General features: G+C 37.2%; 1 protein-coding gene across 2 annotated transcripts in view; it reads right to left on the reverse strand.

Moving 5' to 3' along the window:
- The window catches only part of LOC124396008 (neprilysin-like), a 39,590-nt gene that overhangs the window by 15,000 nt on the left and 8,786 nt on the right, over positions 1-15,804 (reverse strand). For both annotated transcript variants that reach the window (XM_046864937.1, XM_046864938.1), the window contains 7 exons: positions 15,326-15,487; positions 5,289-5,372; positions 4,942-5,037; positions 4,729-4,847; positions 4,275-4,340; positions 2,535-2,669; positions 952-1,053 (listed from right to left, as the gene is read on the reverse strand). In XM_046864937.1, the coding sequence (XP_046720893.1) occupies positions 952-1,053; positions 2,535-2,669; positions 4,275-4,340; positions 4,729-4,847; positions 4,942-5,037; positions 5,289-5,372; positions 15,326-15,487 (764 nt within the window). The remainder of the gene's footprint in view (positions 1-951; positions 1,054-2,534; positions 2,670-4,274; positions 4,341-4,728; positions 4,848-4,941; positions 5,038-5,288; positions 5,373-15,325; positions 15,488-15,804) is intronic.

Raw genomic sequence — 15,804 nt, forward strand, 5'->3', positions numbered from 1 at the left:
ACCATTATATGTTCATGGAGCTGGCTTTGTGCACAGGGTCATTGTCATGGAACAGATTTTTGTCTCCTGGTTCAAAAGAAGTGGAGAAATTCATGCTACTGCATCCGAAGACATTCTATGGAGACTATGAAGTCTAAAGACACAGTTTGGGGAAGAACCACATATGGCTGGAAAGTCAGGTGTCCCAATACTTTTGTCCATACTGTGTGGATAGATAGATAGATAGATAGATAGATAGATAGATAGATAGATAGATAGATAGATAGATAGATAGATAGATAGATAGATAGATAGATAGATAGATAGATAGATAGATAGATAGATAGATAGATAGATAGAAATAGACAGACTGACAGATAGATAAACAGACAGACAGACAGATAGATAGATAGATAGATAGATAGATAGATAGATAGATAGATAGATAGATAGACAGACAGACAGACAGACAGACAGACAGACAGACAGACAGACAGACAGACAGATAGATAGATAGATAGATAGATAGATAGATAGATAGATAGATAGATAGATAGATAGATAGATAGAAATAGACAGACTGACAGATAGATAAACAGACAGACAGACAGACAGACAGACAGACAGACAGACAGACAGACAGACAGATAGACAGACAGATAGATAGATAGATAGAAATAGACAGACTGACAGATAGATAAACAGACAGACAGACAGACAGACAGACAGACAGACAGACAGACAGACAGACAGACAGACAGACAGACAGATAGATAGATAGATAGATAGATAGATAGATAGATAGATAGATAGATAGATAGATAGATAGATAGATAGATAGACTCATGGTCTGATCATGCATATCGATGCACATAGCTGTTATCAGGAATCTAATATTTCCTCTTTTTGTTTGGTGACTTGAAAATAAATCAATGAAACAATGTTCACAGCAAAAAGGTACGACTTTCATACTGTGGACTCGAACTGAAGTGTGAAGTTGGTGTTGAGTGTCTCCAGGGGCATCTTGTTATAGAGGAGAACAGGATTGTTTCTGTCTTCAGGTGCATCTGTAGCCTGCAGGAACAAGAACACAGAGCAGGAAAAAAAACGTTTTTAAATGTAAATACAGAACATTGACAGAGAAGAGCTTCAAATCCATATCCTTTTATTTTCACCTTTCAGTGTTACCACTAAAGCAATCCTGCTCATCAAGCTGTACATTTCAGGTTGTCATTTCTGCTCTGTGAACTCTGACTACAACGTGATGTTCTGTGCTTTATCCTGCACTGTGTAAGAAAAAACGATCTGACAGAGACGTGAGACACAGTGACACATAAAGCTGAGTCGCTGTTACTCTACACAAATTATTCCTTTTACAATTATATCCTTATATTTCCTTTTATCAGTTTTGTTATAGGATTTATACATAGTTGCTCCACATTGCAGCACAAAGTGTAAAGTGTTATAAAGTTCGAACACCGCAAAGTTATTCCATAAACGTTAAATCAACGTTTCAATATCAGCAATTGGTTCGAAAGTGACTTGTCTACACTAGTGATGCTGTGATAGCAAATAAAGCAGCAGCATGTGACCAATCAGAATCCAGAAATCAACAATAAACCAGAGCAAGAAAGGGTTCTGTGTCCATATAAAACCTTATTTAAAGGTTTAATAAATCTTGTTTTTATTTTACCAGGTTTCTGTTTTCATGCTTGTAATGGTATTAATTGAGCTCAGAGAGCAGAGATACAGCGGATGAGTGTAAGAGTTGGTTATTGAGTTCTGCAAAGAAAAAAAAACACAATACTCCTGCAAATTAAATTATAATAATAAAAAATTGCAATAATACAATACAACTAAATTACAATTTTTATAAAAAAAAGCTTTAGAAATGTATTATATTTAAATCAAATCATTAAATGAAATAATATCGAATAAAAAGTATGCCTATGTTACCAAGTTCTGCAAATTAAATTAAATAATACAATTAAATTCAATTTAAATTTTATAAAAAAGCATGTTATAAATGTATTATATTTAATATTTAATGTATTAAATGTACCAATTCACTAAATAAAATAAAATTAAATTAAAAGTATGCTTATGATACCAAGTTTTGCAAAATTAAATTAAATTAAATTAAATTAATGTTTTGCAAATTGAATTATATTGTAAAATAAAAATTTAATAAAAAAGCCTGTTATAGATTTGTGCAAATTTAATGAAATTATAAAATTAAATTAAAGTCTTTGCTAAATTGACAAAAAAATAATTTGACCCTGTTACAGAGTTCTGCAAATCAATTTGAATTGTATAATAAAATCAAATAAAAAGTGGGGCCTATGTAACCAGTTCCACAACTTGAATTAAATTATGTAATAAAATTAAATAAAAAAGGAAGCCTGCTATAAATTGGTGCAAATTAAAAAAAAAATTATGAACCTGTCACATTTTTTTCATTTCATCGTTGTTGTGGACAGATTTCATTAAGTAGTAGTGGTGTGACAACAAAATATTCATTAAACAACATCCAGAAAACATGAACATGAGCCTACATCAGAGATCTCCTTCTCCATCTTCATGACTCGAGACACCTCGTATCTGATTTCTGTCTCGTTCACCTGCAAGCCGCGGTCTTTTCGGACCAGCACAGCCAGATCGACCATGAAGTTCTCATACGTGATGCAGGCCTGCAAAACAAACACCAGCACCCCTGAAACAAACTATTGCTTGTGTGTGTGTGTGTGTGTGTGTCTGTGTGTGTGTGTGTGTGTGTGTGTGTGTGTGTGTGTGTGAGAATGTTAGCAGGGGTGGATATGCTTTTAAATTATAAACTAGATAGTATACGCCTCCTGATGTTCAGCTCCCCAGTTATTTAGGAAGCATTCTGGATCTCCCATGAGGCATTATAGCAGTTAATTGGGTTCATCTGTCTCCATCCCTCCCTCCCTCTCTCCCTCTGTCTATCCTCTCTTACTCCTCTGTTTCGGCTCTTTCCCTCAGGACACTTCACACTCTTTATGAATATTCATGTGTGACTGGATGAAGCACAGGACAGGAAGTCCACTCCGAGCTCTTTTATCTGATGCGGTGTCTCCTGTGAGATGAAGCTACGGTGTGCCTCTGATTTCCAGTCGTGTTAGCGCTAATTACCTTCTGGATCTGGAACCCATTAGAGAGAAAGAGAGGGTGGACTGCCTAATTTGAATAATAATCAAATCGCTCCTGATGATGTCTGTGTTTAGTATCCAGACATGCTGGAAGCCAAAATTGATGGAAGACGGATGGAGAGCAAACGTAAAAGAAAGGGACTTTGGTATTGGAATTACATTTGGGACTCAAAGGACTGACTGGACAGAGACAGACCGAGGACAGAAAATTAAATTAGCTGTCACTGTCAATGAGATTCTCCACAGACGGTCTGAACGATGAGTTTAATGTAAGTCTGGAAAGAAAGCAAAAACACTGAACTCCTATCATGTGTCTGACATCGCTATCATTTCATTCCTATACCACTATGGCTGGGGTGCCAAGATTTTAGCTTAAAATATATGTTACAATAAAGAACTTTGATCGACAAATTTTCAAAAGTTTTATCATCCATTTTCTTCTATTTATGGCCTCTAGGAAAATCATACAACGCAACTTCCTGTTGAACATGTGACTCGTAGCATAAAACAAATAATTAAAAGGGGAATGTGTTCAGGTTACAGAATTTCAAGATTGCAATATTTTATTTGTCACAAGTGTGTCACAAACACAACTTGGTGAAATTAAGATTACAATTAGAATTTAGTGAAAGGACTTTATATGTATATAATCTACTCATAGAAAAAAACGATATACAAGTATAAGCTGTGAAATAAATTCTCACATTAATGCATCAATGCTAATTCTTTTTAATATTATATTTCAGTGTCATTACAGCAGACTGAAGCAGGGGGGAATTGCAGATTTATGTGTCGTTAAAGGCATTTATATGAACCGTGTGCAAAGGCTGAGTAATTGTGTTTTAACCACATTTTTTAACATTTACATGACTTGAATCAAGTTTTGCTACCATCCCTATGAAACTGTATGCTTACTAGCACTTCATATTTAGTTTAAACTTTCTGTTTCATTGTAAAGTAAATAAAATCAATGACAGAGCTTCAAGACCAAGTCAAACCAAGTCAAAGCTGTGAGTTATCTGTAGAAATCAGCAGTATGTAACACGTATCTATCTGTGCTAAAAAAAAAGAAGAATGAAACAGAGGATTAAAACAGGAACGTTTTAGTAACAGGCAAAGCCGTACCTCTTCATAGGGCCCCGTGCAGACATAGTAGTCTCTGGAGGGCAGGCCGAGGCTTGGCTGGTCGAACTGGTAGAGAGAATCAGACGAAAATACAATCATACCATTCATTCTAAACAGGAAATCCAATGCATCCACAGGACCAGTAAAAGTATCAGTTAACATGATTAAAATAAAGAGGAAAAACAAAAGTCTTCCCCAGTTCCAAAAACAGAGGGACTATTTGTTCATGGAGATTTCGCGATTGCGAGTCTTTGGCTCGTGTCCATATGAGCAAAGTGATTCTCATTGTTTAAATAAACTCTGTTTGGCTGAAAGTGAGAACCGCCAATGGGCTGAAAACATTATTTGGGATCTTGGGTAGACTAAAAGGTCCAGATGAAAGAAAAAAGGAAACAGGAAAGGGTTATGGGAGAGGTTTTTAAGAAAAGAAAAGTGGCAGCAAGTTCACACTTACATGAATGATATGGGAATTGGAGTCTCGGTCGTCTGTCCCTATAAAAAAGCTAATTAGAACTTGCTTCCCATATTTCTCATTCAGTTTGGCTATGGCATCCTCTGCCCTCCATTTGTCCCCTGAAAAAAGGATAAGACATGGAAGAAATGTTCAACCTATTTCTGTGGAGAGAAAAAGAAAATGAGTACATGATATAAGGACATAATCCTATACCAAAGTTGGTGTCCCAGTTGTCTACAGCAATGGGCCACTCGAAGACATCAGGCAACATTGAGATCAGGGGGTTTCCCCCTCTCTGTTCAATGAGAGCTGTCACAAAAAAAAAAAAAATTTAAGTTACAATATTGTTTTTATGTTGTAAATTGAAATAAGTTTATTGTTTTGATAATATTAACCAATTATATCATGAGCATTATCAGCTGCTGATCCCCAATAAAACCTCTTATACCCAATAAATTAAATTAAATAAAAACTATAGAATATTCAGTAAGCACTGTGTAACTAATAAAACAGATATGAAATTGAAAGAAGAGACGACATGCCAGGTATGATGGACTCACTTTCATTGATGCAGGACCTATAAAGGGTTTTGGCTTTGGCTAAAGAGCTGCTAACACCAGGGGTTTCTTCCCTCTCCAGGACTCCTGCAGAAACAAGAAAAAGAAGAGTTCATACAGTAAACGAAAAAAAATTAAAATTGTACATAACAAAAAGATGTTACATATCATATCAAAAAGAGTTTTTTCAACAAAAAAAAAAAGACCCAGAACATGTTTTGAGATTTACATTGTGGTCTATCCAACTACAAGAATTATACATCTGATGGCAGGACATTAAATCACTACCAGTTTTCCACTAATTTTCTGTAAATCTTCTGGGTTTTTTTTATGTCTGGTCTGAAAACTCATCGCAAACACTGCCTACAGAGAGTGAGGAGTATAAGCAAAGACACCTTAAAGCTCAACCATAGTCTGCTTGCTCCTCTACCGCCTGGCAAACACTACAGGAGTCTTTTCTGGTGCACTTGCAGGCTCAAGAACAGTTTCTGCTCTGAACTCGCATGCTGAAGTGTGCATGACCGAGGACAGTAATGGAGTCAATGTAATAAGTTACTGTACTTAAGTTCCTTTTTATTTATGAGTGGATAAAACTGGTCAAACATGCAGCAAGCCACCGATCAGGGTAGAACTTGAACTTTTATTGATTGCCGCTTGGTGTATCTACTGAGCATCAACATACAGTTCAGCATCAGTTCAACTGCATGCAGAACATTTAGAGAGGAATAAATGATGAAGAAACTCCAGACTCAACTTGATTTTTTTGAAGTAGTTGAAAAGAAGGTTTTGGGTTCATGATAATTGTAATAGAAATGAATTAGTGTTTAACTCATTAATAAAATTCTATTAATAGATTGTTGTGCTGAGAGTCACATTAGTGACTTTCCACATAAACTGAATTGATTAAGCAAAGAGTCTTTTGACAAAAATTACTATAGGAACATTATAGTTATAATAAATCATAGTACTGCGGTCTACCCGGAACTCACGGGGGTTACGTTCTGAGACGACGTTCCGTAAATCTGCTAATTTTGGACGCCCCTATGGTACCTTAGTGAATTCTCATCTATACATTATGTCACTTTAATATAATAATGTGCATTAAGAAATTGTATGAAATTTGTTAGTGAAAACTTTAAAATGTTATTCCTAACATTTTCAGATAATCCGCAACTTCTTGCTGTTCGTTACGTTCTAAATGAGAACCCGCAAATTTTCCGAGCTGCAAGTTATCGGGGGGTCGACTGTACACTTTGGATACTTCAGTATCTGTACAGAGAATCATTCATCATTTAATCATGTGTCCAAAGTCTGTGCCTTTAGTCCAAAATAGTAGCATAAAAATCCCGGTTGCAATAAAAACCAGTCGACCTTGTCTTGAATTATGGATCATTAATGATTAAGCACCTGTTAATGATTGAGGAACTTGTTGTCACCAATCGTTTTTCTCCAAAATATATACGACTTCTTTAGTATAACGTCTCATTGTATTAAAATACGTTTCTGGTTTTGATTCTCTAACGAGGATCTGTTTTTAACTAAACTGAAACGTCTTTGGTAAACAAGTAAATGTGATAAAAAAATTGACGTGATCAGTGTTTATGGATTAGAAATATTGCAGAGGAGTCACGTGAGTAACGTGACTCTAGAAGCTCTTCGGAACAGGAAACGTCCTTAAAGTGAATAAAGTCTTAAATGAATCGTGTACGCTGCATCCTTAAGCACAAACACACACACACACACACACACACACACACACACATGCACACACTATGGTTTTGTAGCATCATTTCCCGCTTGCTGCTCAACTTTATTTCCAGCATAAAGAGCTGGGACAAAGTAGATTATTATTTTTAAAAAAACATGTTTGCCGACTGAACAGCCAAGCGTGAAACTGCTGAAAGGTAGAATTAAAAGCGAAACATACAACCTCCACAGCGGTGCCAAGAATCACTATTTACAGTATGTAATGACTCAGAGAGGCAGCTGCCCTAATTCAAATACTTTCTGTGCCTCTTGCTTGTTAGCGTCTGTACTCCACACAGTCCTGTCGCAGGCCTGAGTCGCTTTTAATTGGGCTTGCGTTTGAATGCTTCCTGAAAAAAGGGCAAAGATCATGTGTGTGAGATCGGATTAGAGGCCACCCGGTGTGTATGGCTGGCTCCCCTACGGGTTCAAAACTGTCCCTTTTTTCAAGTCATGCCTTGTGTCTATTTATTTTTGACTTGTACAGCCAAAAAAATCGAGTAGAAAACTCCAAAAAAAAAAAGGATGATCAAACCGAACAAGATGAAGAATTCTAGATGTCTTTGGATTCACAGGTCTAGATTATAAGTATCACACCTCAACAAAATATCAGTGTGTAATATTATTAGAGGATGATATTAAACAGAATGGTGGGTTTTTTAAGTGGTAGGGAAGTGGAACCTCAGTGGATGAGATGTTGGAATTCTGATCGGAAAGTCATGAGTTTAAATCTCCGCACCACTGAACTTCTACTGTAGGATCCTTGAACAAGGTGCAGATGTTTATCTGAAATAACTGTCATGCTGGATAAGCCTTTCTGCCAATTGCCATAAATGTAAATGGTGTGATGAAACAGTGTTACTGCAAAGATGCTAACGTTGATTATTTGGTAATTCCAGCACACGTTCTTATTCCATTTATTCAACAATTTTCCAATACATACATTGTTGATGTTTTGGAATAGCTTGTTGCACCAGTGAGTTCGTGTTAATCCTGTTCATATTCTAGACATTCACACACTTCCTCTTGCTATCTCTACTCAATACATTTCTATTTGAATACATACAGTTACATCTTTACCTTGGATGGTTACAACGTGCTTGGAGTGAAGACTCATTCCTGTAATCAATGACTGGAACATCTGCTATAAAAATCTCACTGAATCAATTATAGCAATGAGTTCTTACTATACACCGTTTAGCCCCATACACATGAGACATCTTTTTATTAAAACCAGCATTAAATTCTCCAGCAATTGGATGTTGGATCGGTCCACATGGGCCGGCCTGCTTCTCACTTTGAGGACAAAACGTTCACTTGCTGCCTAATATATCCCACCTATTCCCAGGTGCCATGCTGAAGAGATAATCAGTGTTATTCACTACACCGTATGTTGTAATGTCATAATGTTGTTCCTGGATGGTGTAAAAGCTTATTATAATAAATGCGGTGATTCGGCTTGGAGGTGGAACTAGAACAGATGATGTTATAGAAAATGAATCAACACCTTCTGGCGAAGAACAGAACAGCACACTCCACCCATCATCATTATTAGTAGTAGCAGTACTAGTGGTATAGTAGTAGTAGTAGTAGCTTCAAAGTCGGCAACACATTTTGCTCCATTGACATTCATTCACAAAAATAATTGAGAATCCACAGGGATTCTGAATTTAGGCCCACTACAGACGTGGTGTATCTGACTTGCTGATCATTACAGCTACAGCCTTTGCACATGTTCAAACCAATAAAAATCAGATCAATTCCAACAGCACCTTCAACTCTCATAAGCATCTATTTGTTTTAACCAGTGGTGGATGCAGTAAACAAACCATATACTTAAATTAAAGTGAAGATCCACTTGGAAGTGGGCAAAGCCTTCTTTGCTGGCATGAACACTATCAGAAGCACTGACCTACATTTACAACCTAAATTCTAATATTTGTTACATAAAATTGTATTAATTTATTCCCAACAGTTCTGCTGGACTTTTTACCTTAGTCTCTATAAGAAATTAATATGTTTATTTAACCTCCTACGACCTGGGCGTCCACATACGTGGACATTGTGCACAATGGTGTCTTTATTGTTTTCTGTAGATACAGACCGATTGTCCACATAAGTGACATCATTTTTTTCCAAGAAGAGCTTCATGTTCAAAGAAAATATATGGTTATTATAATTATTGGTTCTTCCTAACCCCAAATAACTGGAAGAAATCTAAAATGCAAGCCAAAGCTCAGGTCTTAGGAGGTTAACCAATCAGCTAGCTGGCCCAGAATAGCGTCAGAATTTTTCCGTCCTCTGATTGGTTGGTCAGAGGGAAACTGTTACAGCCAAGTTTGACTGGTAAAACACGTGTGTAGCTCTGCACACATTAATACATCTGAGTTACACTTTTTTATGCCTACGGAGGAAGAGAAATTGATTTGGTCTCGGACATTCTTAAAAATTTATTTTCTAGAAAAGCTAGCCATCGTGAGGAGGTCGTCCAACCCCGAAGCTAGCTAGCGTGTCTCAGCCTGTGAAAGGGTTTGTTCACCACTTCCAGAGCAGTGAATACGAGCGGTACCACTGGATTACAGCCTCTGAGGAGCACTGCAAATTATGTATTAAAGTCTGCATCTTTGGTGAGTAGGTTGTATTTTATTTAAATCTTCTCTCCTTAATGCCACGCGTTGTTATATTTCATTTTTGTACAGTATTGACGCGATAGTGGTGGTATTAAGAGGTGGATTAAGAAAATGATCCTCATGAACCCAAAACCTTCTTTTCAAATCAAAATGTAATTCCTTACCGTACTTAAATAGCTTTTTCACGTATGTGTACTTTCCCAAAGTTTTTCCATTTGGTGAGACTTTTACTTTAACTTGACTACAGTAAAGTCAAATATCTTTCCTATTTATAAACTTAACCGATCTCTGAGCACTTTTTCAAGCACACGCCAGGAGTCAACACTCCAACACTTAGTTTTTCAGGTTTGCTTGTACACCCCAATAAAATAAAAATGTCATATGACCTAAAAATCGTTCTTGAACCAGACAATCATTTGTATGTAATGAAAAATGCTGGACCTTTGAATATGCTTTCTATTGTAATGTGGCAAAAGCCTTATCTGGCCCACATATTTTTCACAAAGCCCTCTAGGTTCCAGTCAGGAAGCAGTTCCTCCCTGCAGCATCTCCACCTGCATATGCATGGGTTCTATCACTGACACTCCACTGAAGGCAGCCTTTTTCTCTTGCTGCTCATGCTGACTGCTTGGCTCTGCACTAAAGCTGCAGTATTAAACCCTGTCAGTCATGGCATTATCACGTTTTGTCCTGTCCATCAGTCAGGCTTTTCTAAGATTCTAAGTACTCTATGATCGCCATTGATCCCTGGTTGATTCCTCTGCCTCCAAATCTCCACAGAGATTTCCTTGGCAGTTTGAGGATTATGACAGCACATTCGTGTTTATCCCCCAGTGGTGGCAGCATGTTCGAGTTGGCAGAGTTAATCACGCAGTTCAGAATTACACATCTGAAAGGACATGACCGTGGCATACCGAATATAAAGTATATCCGAGACCGAACGGCAAGTATTAATGCATTCACACTTCCTCCGAAGCTAAGAATAGGATGTTTAATAATACACTAATTTATATGCCTTGTCATTTTTTCAGCTAGTTTACACTCTCGTTTTACTTTAACCCCTTTAGCTCTACTTTATTATTTTATAACTGTTAGCTGGTCCTTGTCCTGCAGTATATGCTGGCATTGCTTTTTGAAGTTTTATTGCAGTCATTCCTGAGCACAGGATTTACTATACTTTGGAAAAGAGTCAATCTATGCACCGGGAAACAAATTCTGTGGTGTTTTTTTATGGCTGTGTACTGGATGGTAACTGCATTCTATTAGCTATGATTCAGTTTTCAAGCATTTGTAGTGAAATTATCCCATCACTTTTTAAACAATCTTGATTATCATTTGTCCAAGTGGGATCTCTAAAGTGTAGCCAGAGTATCATAGTTATTTATCCTTTTTTACTGCTCACTTGAATCACAGGAGTTCAAGCCAAGCCTCAATAAGTCAAAAACAATTAGGCGCAATAATAATGTCAACTTGGGCCTGATGTTTTCTGTCATTGGAAAATTTTGAAATAAAAACCCTTATGGCTCTAATCAGTAGCCAAAATATGATGGTGCACATTTAGAAAATGAGTCTAACATGTGGAAATACTGTATTGTGTGTGGAATGAATTAACTTTATACCCTAAACAGACCAAAAAAAACACTGGGACACCTGACCTTCCCAGCCACATGTTGCTCTTCCCCAAACATTCTCCACAAACATTGAGGCACACGATTATATAGGATGGAACCCCAAACCCGTTCCAGCATGCCCCGGTTCATACACCCAGCTACATAAAGACATGCTTTGCATGATCTTGAGTGGCCTGTTAAAGAGCTGGAAAACCTATTGAACACCTTTGGAATGAACTGGAACCCCCAGGCCTCCTCACCTCACTTATATCAGTACCTCACTTCGCTAACACCAATATGGCTGAATGAGCACAAATCTCCACAAGCACACTCCAAAATCTGGTGCAACATTTTCCAGGAATATTATAGCAGGAAATGAGAGCTCAGTGGTTAAGGCTCTGGGTTACTTATTGGAAGGTTTGGGGGTTAAGCCCTGGTATCACCAAGCTGCAACTCTTGGGGCCCCTGAGCAAGGCTCTTAACAATCAGTGCTTCAGGCACGATGTAACCTGGCCAACCCTGTGCTCCTACGAAGAAAGAATTCCAATGTGCTGTAAAGCAGTGGTCACCAACATTTTTTGTGCCACGGACCGGATTAATGTCGGACAATATTTACACGGATCGGCCTTTAAGGTGTGGCAGAAAAATACAACAAAATAAAATGAGACCGCCATAAAAACTGGTATTTTCTAAATATAATAATAAACGTGAATCCACTGTGTTGTTTTTGTTCATTTTGCTCGCTTGGGGGTTTGAATTTAGTGGTAATTATGTGTTAGCGGCCGGAGCCCCTTTAAGAAGGTAGTGGATGGAGTTAGGACATGTGACCGAGGCATCATGACATGAATCAAGAGTGAGTCATAGACAGATGTGGAGGAGAGAATCCGGTAATTTTCCAAAATAAAACATCGTTCAGAATCAGATAATAAATAAAACGGAAATAATGTAAGTTATGTATTCTTTCTGTGCGGCCCGGTACCAATTGACTGGGGGTTGGGGACCACTGCTGTAAAGTACATGTGGCTAAATAAAGAATAAAGCTCCTATATTTTTCAAAAGATTGAAACACTTTGACAAAAAAACATTGAAAGACTGCTGGCTATTGTAGTGGTGCATAATAATCTAATCTTTGATAGACATGAAGCGATAAGACACATTTATGAACATAGTGTCATATTAGTCATGTCTGTAGGCACGTATCATAGTCATTACTGATACAGTATCGCTAGATGTCTTTTATCATGTGCTTTGTGATTTTGGTTTGACTGATTTGTGATGTGTCACCAGATCACAGAGTCCAAATCTTTAGTTCATAATTCTGACAGCAGTCCATGTCTATAAATTAATAAAAGATCTATAAAAACACTGAGCAACTCGAGAACTTTGAGGACAGATTTGGACTGTAGTTAATATTAATTGTCTTCTACAGTGGCTTGGGAGCACAGGTTGAATTTATGATCCTATCACTGCACACCTTCACAATGATGGAACTGTAATAAATGGGCATTTGGGGCCACCCAAATGAGGACAGGTTCCCTTTTGAGTCTGGTTCCTTTCAAGGTTTCTTTCTCATGCCATCTCAGGGAGTTTTGTCGTTGCGAAAGTCGCCACTGGCTCAATCATTTGAGATACACTTACAATTACAATCAAGAACAAACTTTGTTTAATAACTGCTTTATCTCTGTGAAGCTGCTTTTAGACAATGTCCATTGTTGAAAGCGGCATACAAATAAAAATGAATTGAATTACATTATGGCTTTATTGCATGTAAAGTCTTAAATCATTTCAAGCCATGTGCAATCTGAAGCTGTCATGAGTCCTCTGTATCATTTTAGCGATTATAAACACATGCTGATCGATGCACGAAGGGTGGCCATGGAAGTCCCAGACCAGGGACTGTAACATCCAAACCTCTAATACACCCTCTAAATACTCTTATTTTCATATCGAATTTCCATTTCATTTCTCAAAAGACCAATGCACTGAAAGCAGTAATGAGGGCATTTAGATGCAAAACTCGATTCAATCGGGGAAGTCGTGACCCACCTGGTTAAACTTTTGTTTCAAGTTTGTCATCCCTACTCAAGGTATATTCCTCTGACACATTAGTGATCAGCAACAACAGACGAGCGCCACTCAAATTAGATTAAGTCGAGGCGAGTTTCCAAACATTCGTTTAATTATAACTTCAGAGCTTGTGAATTTTGTTTCTTTCTTATGATCAAAAATGAATATTACAGTCTCATTAAGATAATGAGTTAATTATGCTAAATCTTAAGTTAATGCTAATTGCAGCACATTATCAGCATGTGGCATGGAAAAAAAATTATGGAACTTTGTATACAAATAATCCTGAATAGTTACTGTATCAATTAAAAATGCCTGTGCAGTGTATAGCTTTCAATCTACAGTTTGGTCTTGAAAGAAATCAGCCCCAGCATCACTTCTTCAGACCATGCTATTTATGTGTATATCCTTTTCTTATAATCACTGGTGGTGCAGACAGGCTTGGTAGCACCAAAATCACGAATAATCCAATTGTTACAAATACTGTAACCTGATGTAGATGGTAAAACCCTTATAACGATGCCTGGAAAGCTTCACCCTGCTAACACATTTATACAAGCCATCTCTGTTCAGCACCAGCACCATCTGGTACACATCATCAACAACACTAAAGGTCAGCCTATCAGTCCATATCCTTCCTCTACATGCTGAAGGACCCTGACACTTCCTGATGAACAATCAGACATCAAGATGTTTAATCATCTTCATCTAGAAACATCATCAAACTTTACTGGACTCTGAGATTCTGCAAATGATGACTCCTAATTAGTACTGAGATGATTGCGGTAGAACTCTGTTATGCTCATTGCTCCACGTTTAGACGTAAGATTGAGTAGAGCGTGTGAACATCGACGAATACCGAGTCTTTATTTCTTAACACGTTCAAACTAAAGGTCCCATCTAATGACGCCTAATAAACAATACAACACAGAATTGGAGCTTCATTTTCCATAAAGAAAAGTATGCATTCATTTTATTTAACTAAGCGTTCAATTCACTTACTAAAATACATCTATAAAAAGGTCAAATAAAAAAAACAATGAAAGAAACGTCTCTGTTTGGCTCTTACACTGACTGTCTTGATTGTGTGATGAAGTATATAATGTTTTTAGCCACAGTACATTTATCTTCTTTTGCAAATCAATCCAGCACTTGTTTTAAAAAGTGGGGAAAGAAACATTATCCAGGTCTGATCGCTACTTGTTCCACCTTTACAAATATACTTTAGATGATATTGTTCATAGTAGGGGCCATAGCACCTAGTTTCAGCTTCCTGTGACACTGTAACAAATACAAGTACAACTTCTACTTCCCAAACTATGGGCCTAAATGTAAACCACCATGACCCTGACCAGGTGCTTACTAATAATCAATGAATGATTGAATGAATGAATGAATGAATGAATGAATGAATAAGCCATGTAATCTATTTTACTGCTCAAGAAAGACAAATTTATTGTTCTTTCTTTGTCCCACAAGATTCACATTGGACAATCTGAACCTTCATATCTGCCTTTGCTGTTGATCCTATGAATCGTATGCCTCCCATTCATATCTGTATTTGTATCTTTAAGAGCACATTATATTCTCATTGTGTTTAATGTCTGGTTCGTTATTTAGCATAAGGAATACGGAAATTGTAAACATTGAGTGCACAAACTCTGAGTCCTCTAACCCACACAGCATGATAGATGAGTACATATACAAATAATGAACCAAACAAATTATATATCTGTTCAAATCATTTCACAATCACACCTATAAACCTAAACAATAGTCACGAAATTGACCAACCTAATTCAGAACGTTTCAACTGGATTTTGCTTGGTATTGATCATGTACTACACCTGTTCAAACCCTTCTCTCGTGTTGGGTAATAATTTGGCTTCTTTTCATGAATCTGGACGTCAAAAAAAACAAGTACTCATCCCTGGATTTCCTTCACCATAAACTATTATTACACTTTTCTGGTGTAGTAGATATTTACCTTTTAGTACAACCTCCAGTTCGTCCCGAAGGATGTCGAAGGTGCTGTAGCGTGAGCTGGTTTCGGGAATGATGTTCTTTTTCAGCCAGCCTCCGCACGCATACTGGTAGAAGTTTTTACACGGGTCTGCAGTTGGGTCCATGTTCTCGATGAGTCGAGACGCTGAAATGCCAAATAACTAGTTAATAACTAGCAAATCTGTAAAGTGCTCCTGAATTCAAAACGGGTTTTCTAGATATGACTTCAAAAACCTCACAGGTCTTGTGATACTGTATATATAAATAATTGAGAAATTATCTTTTTTATTCATTGTCGGATGCTTCATGTGTTTATTAAACTAATTAACACATTTTAAACCTTTCCTGAATTGTAGTGTGTCAAAACTAGAAAAGCGCCATACAATCCAAAACAATCCTCTCTCAAGTCTAGAAGTAAGAATGCCTGTTAATTCCTGGCAACGAATCTCTACCTTTCATCCC

Source organism: Silurus meridionalis, chromosome 13 (assembly GCF_014805685.1).
Source record: "Silurus meridionalis isolate SWU-2019-XX chromosome 13, ASM1480568v1, whole genome shotgun sequence".
In the NCBI taxonomy this organism is placed as follows: Eukaryota; Metazoa; Chordata; class Actinopteri; order Siluriformes; family Siluridae; genus Silurus; species Silurus meridionalis.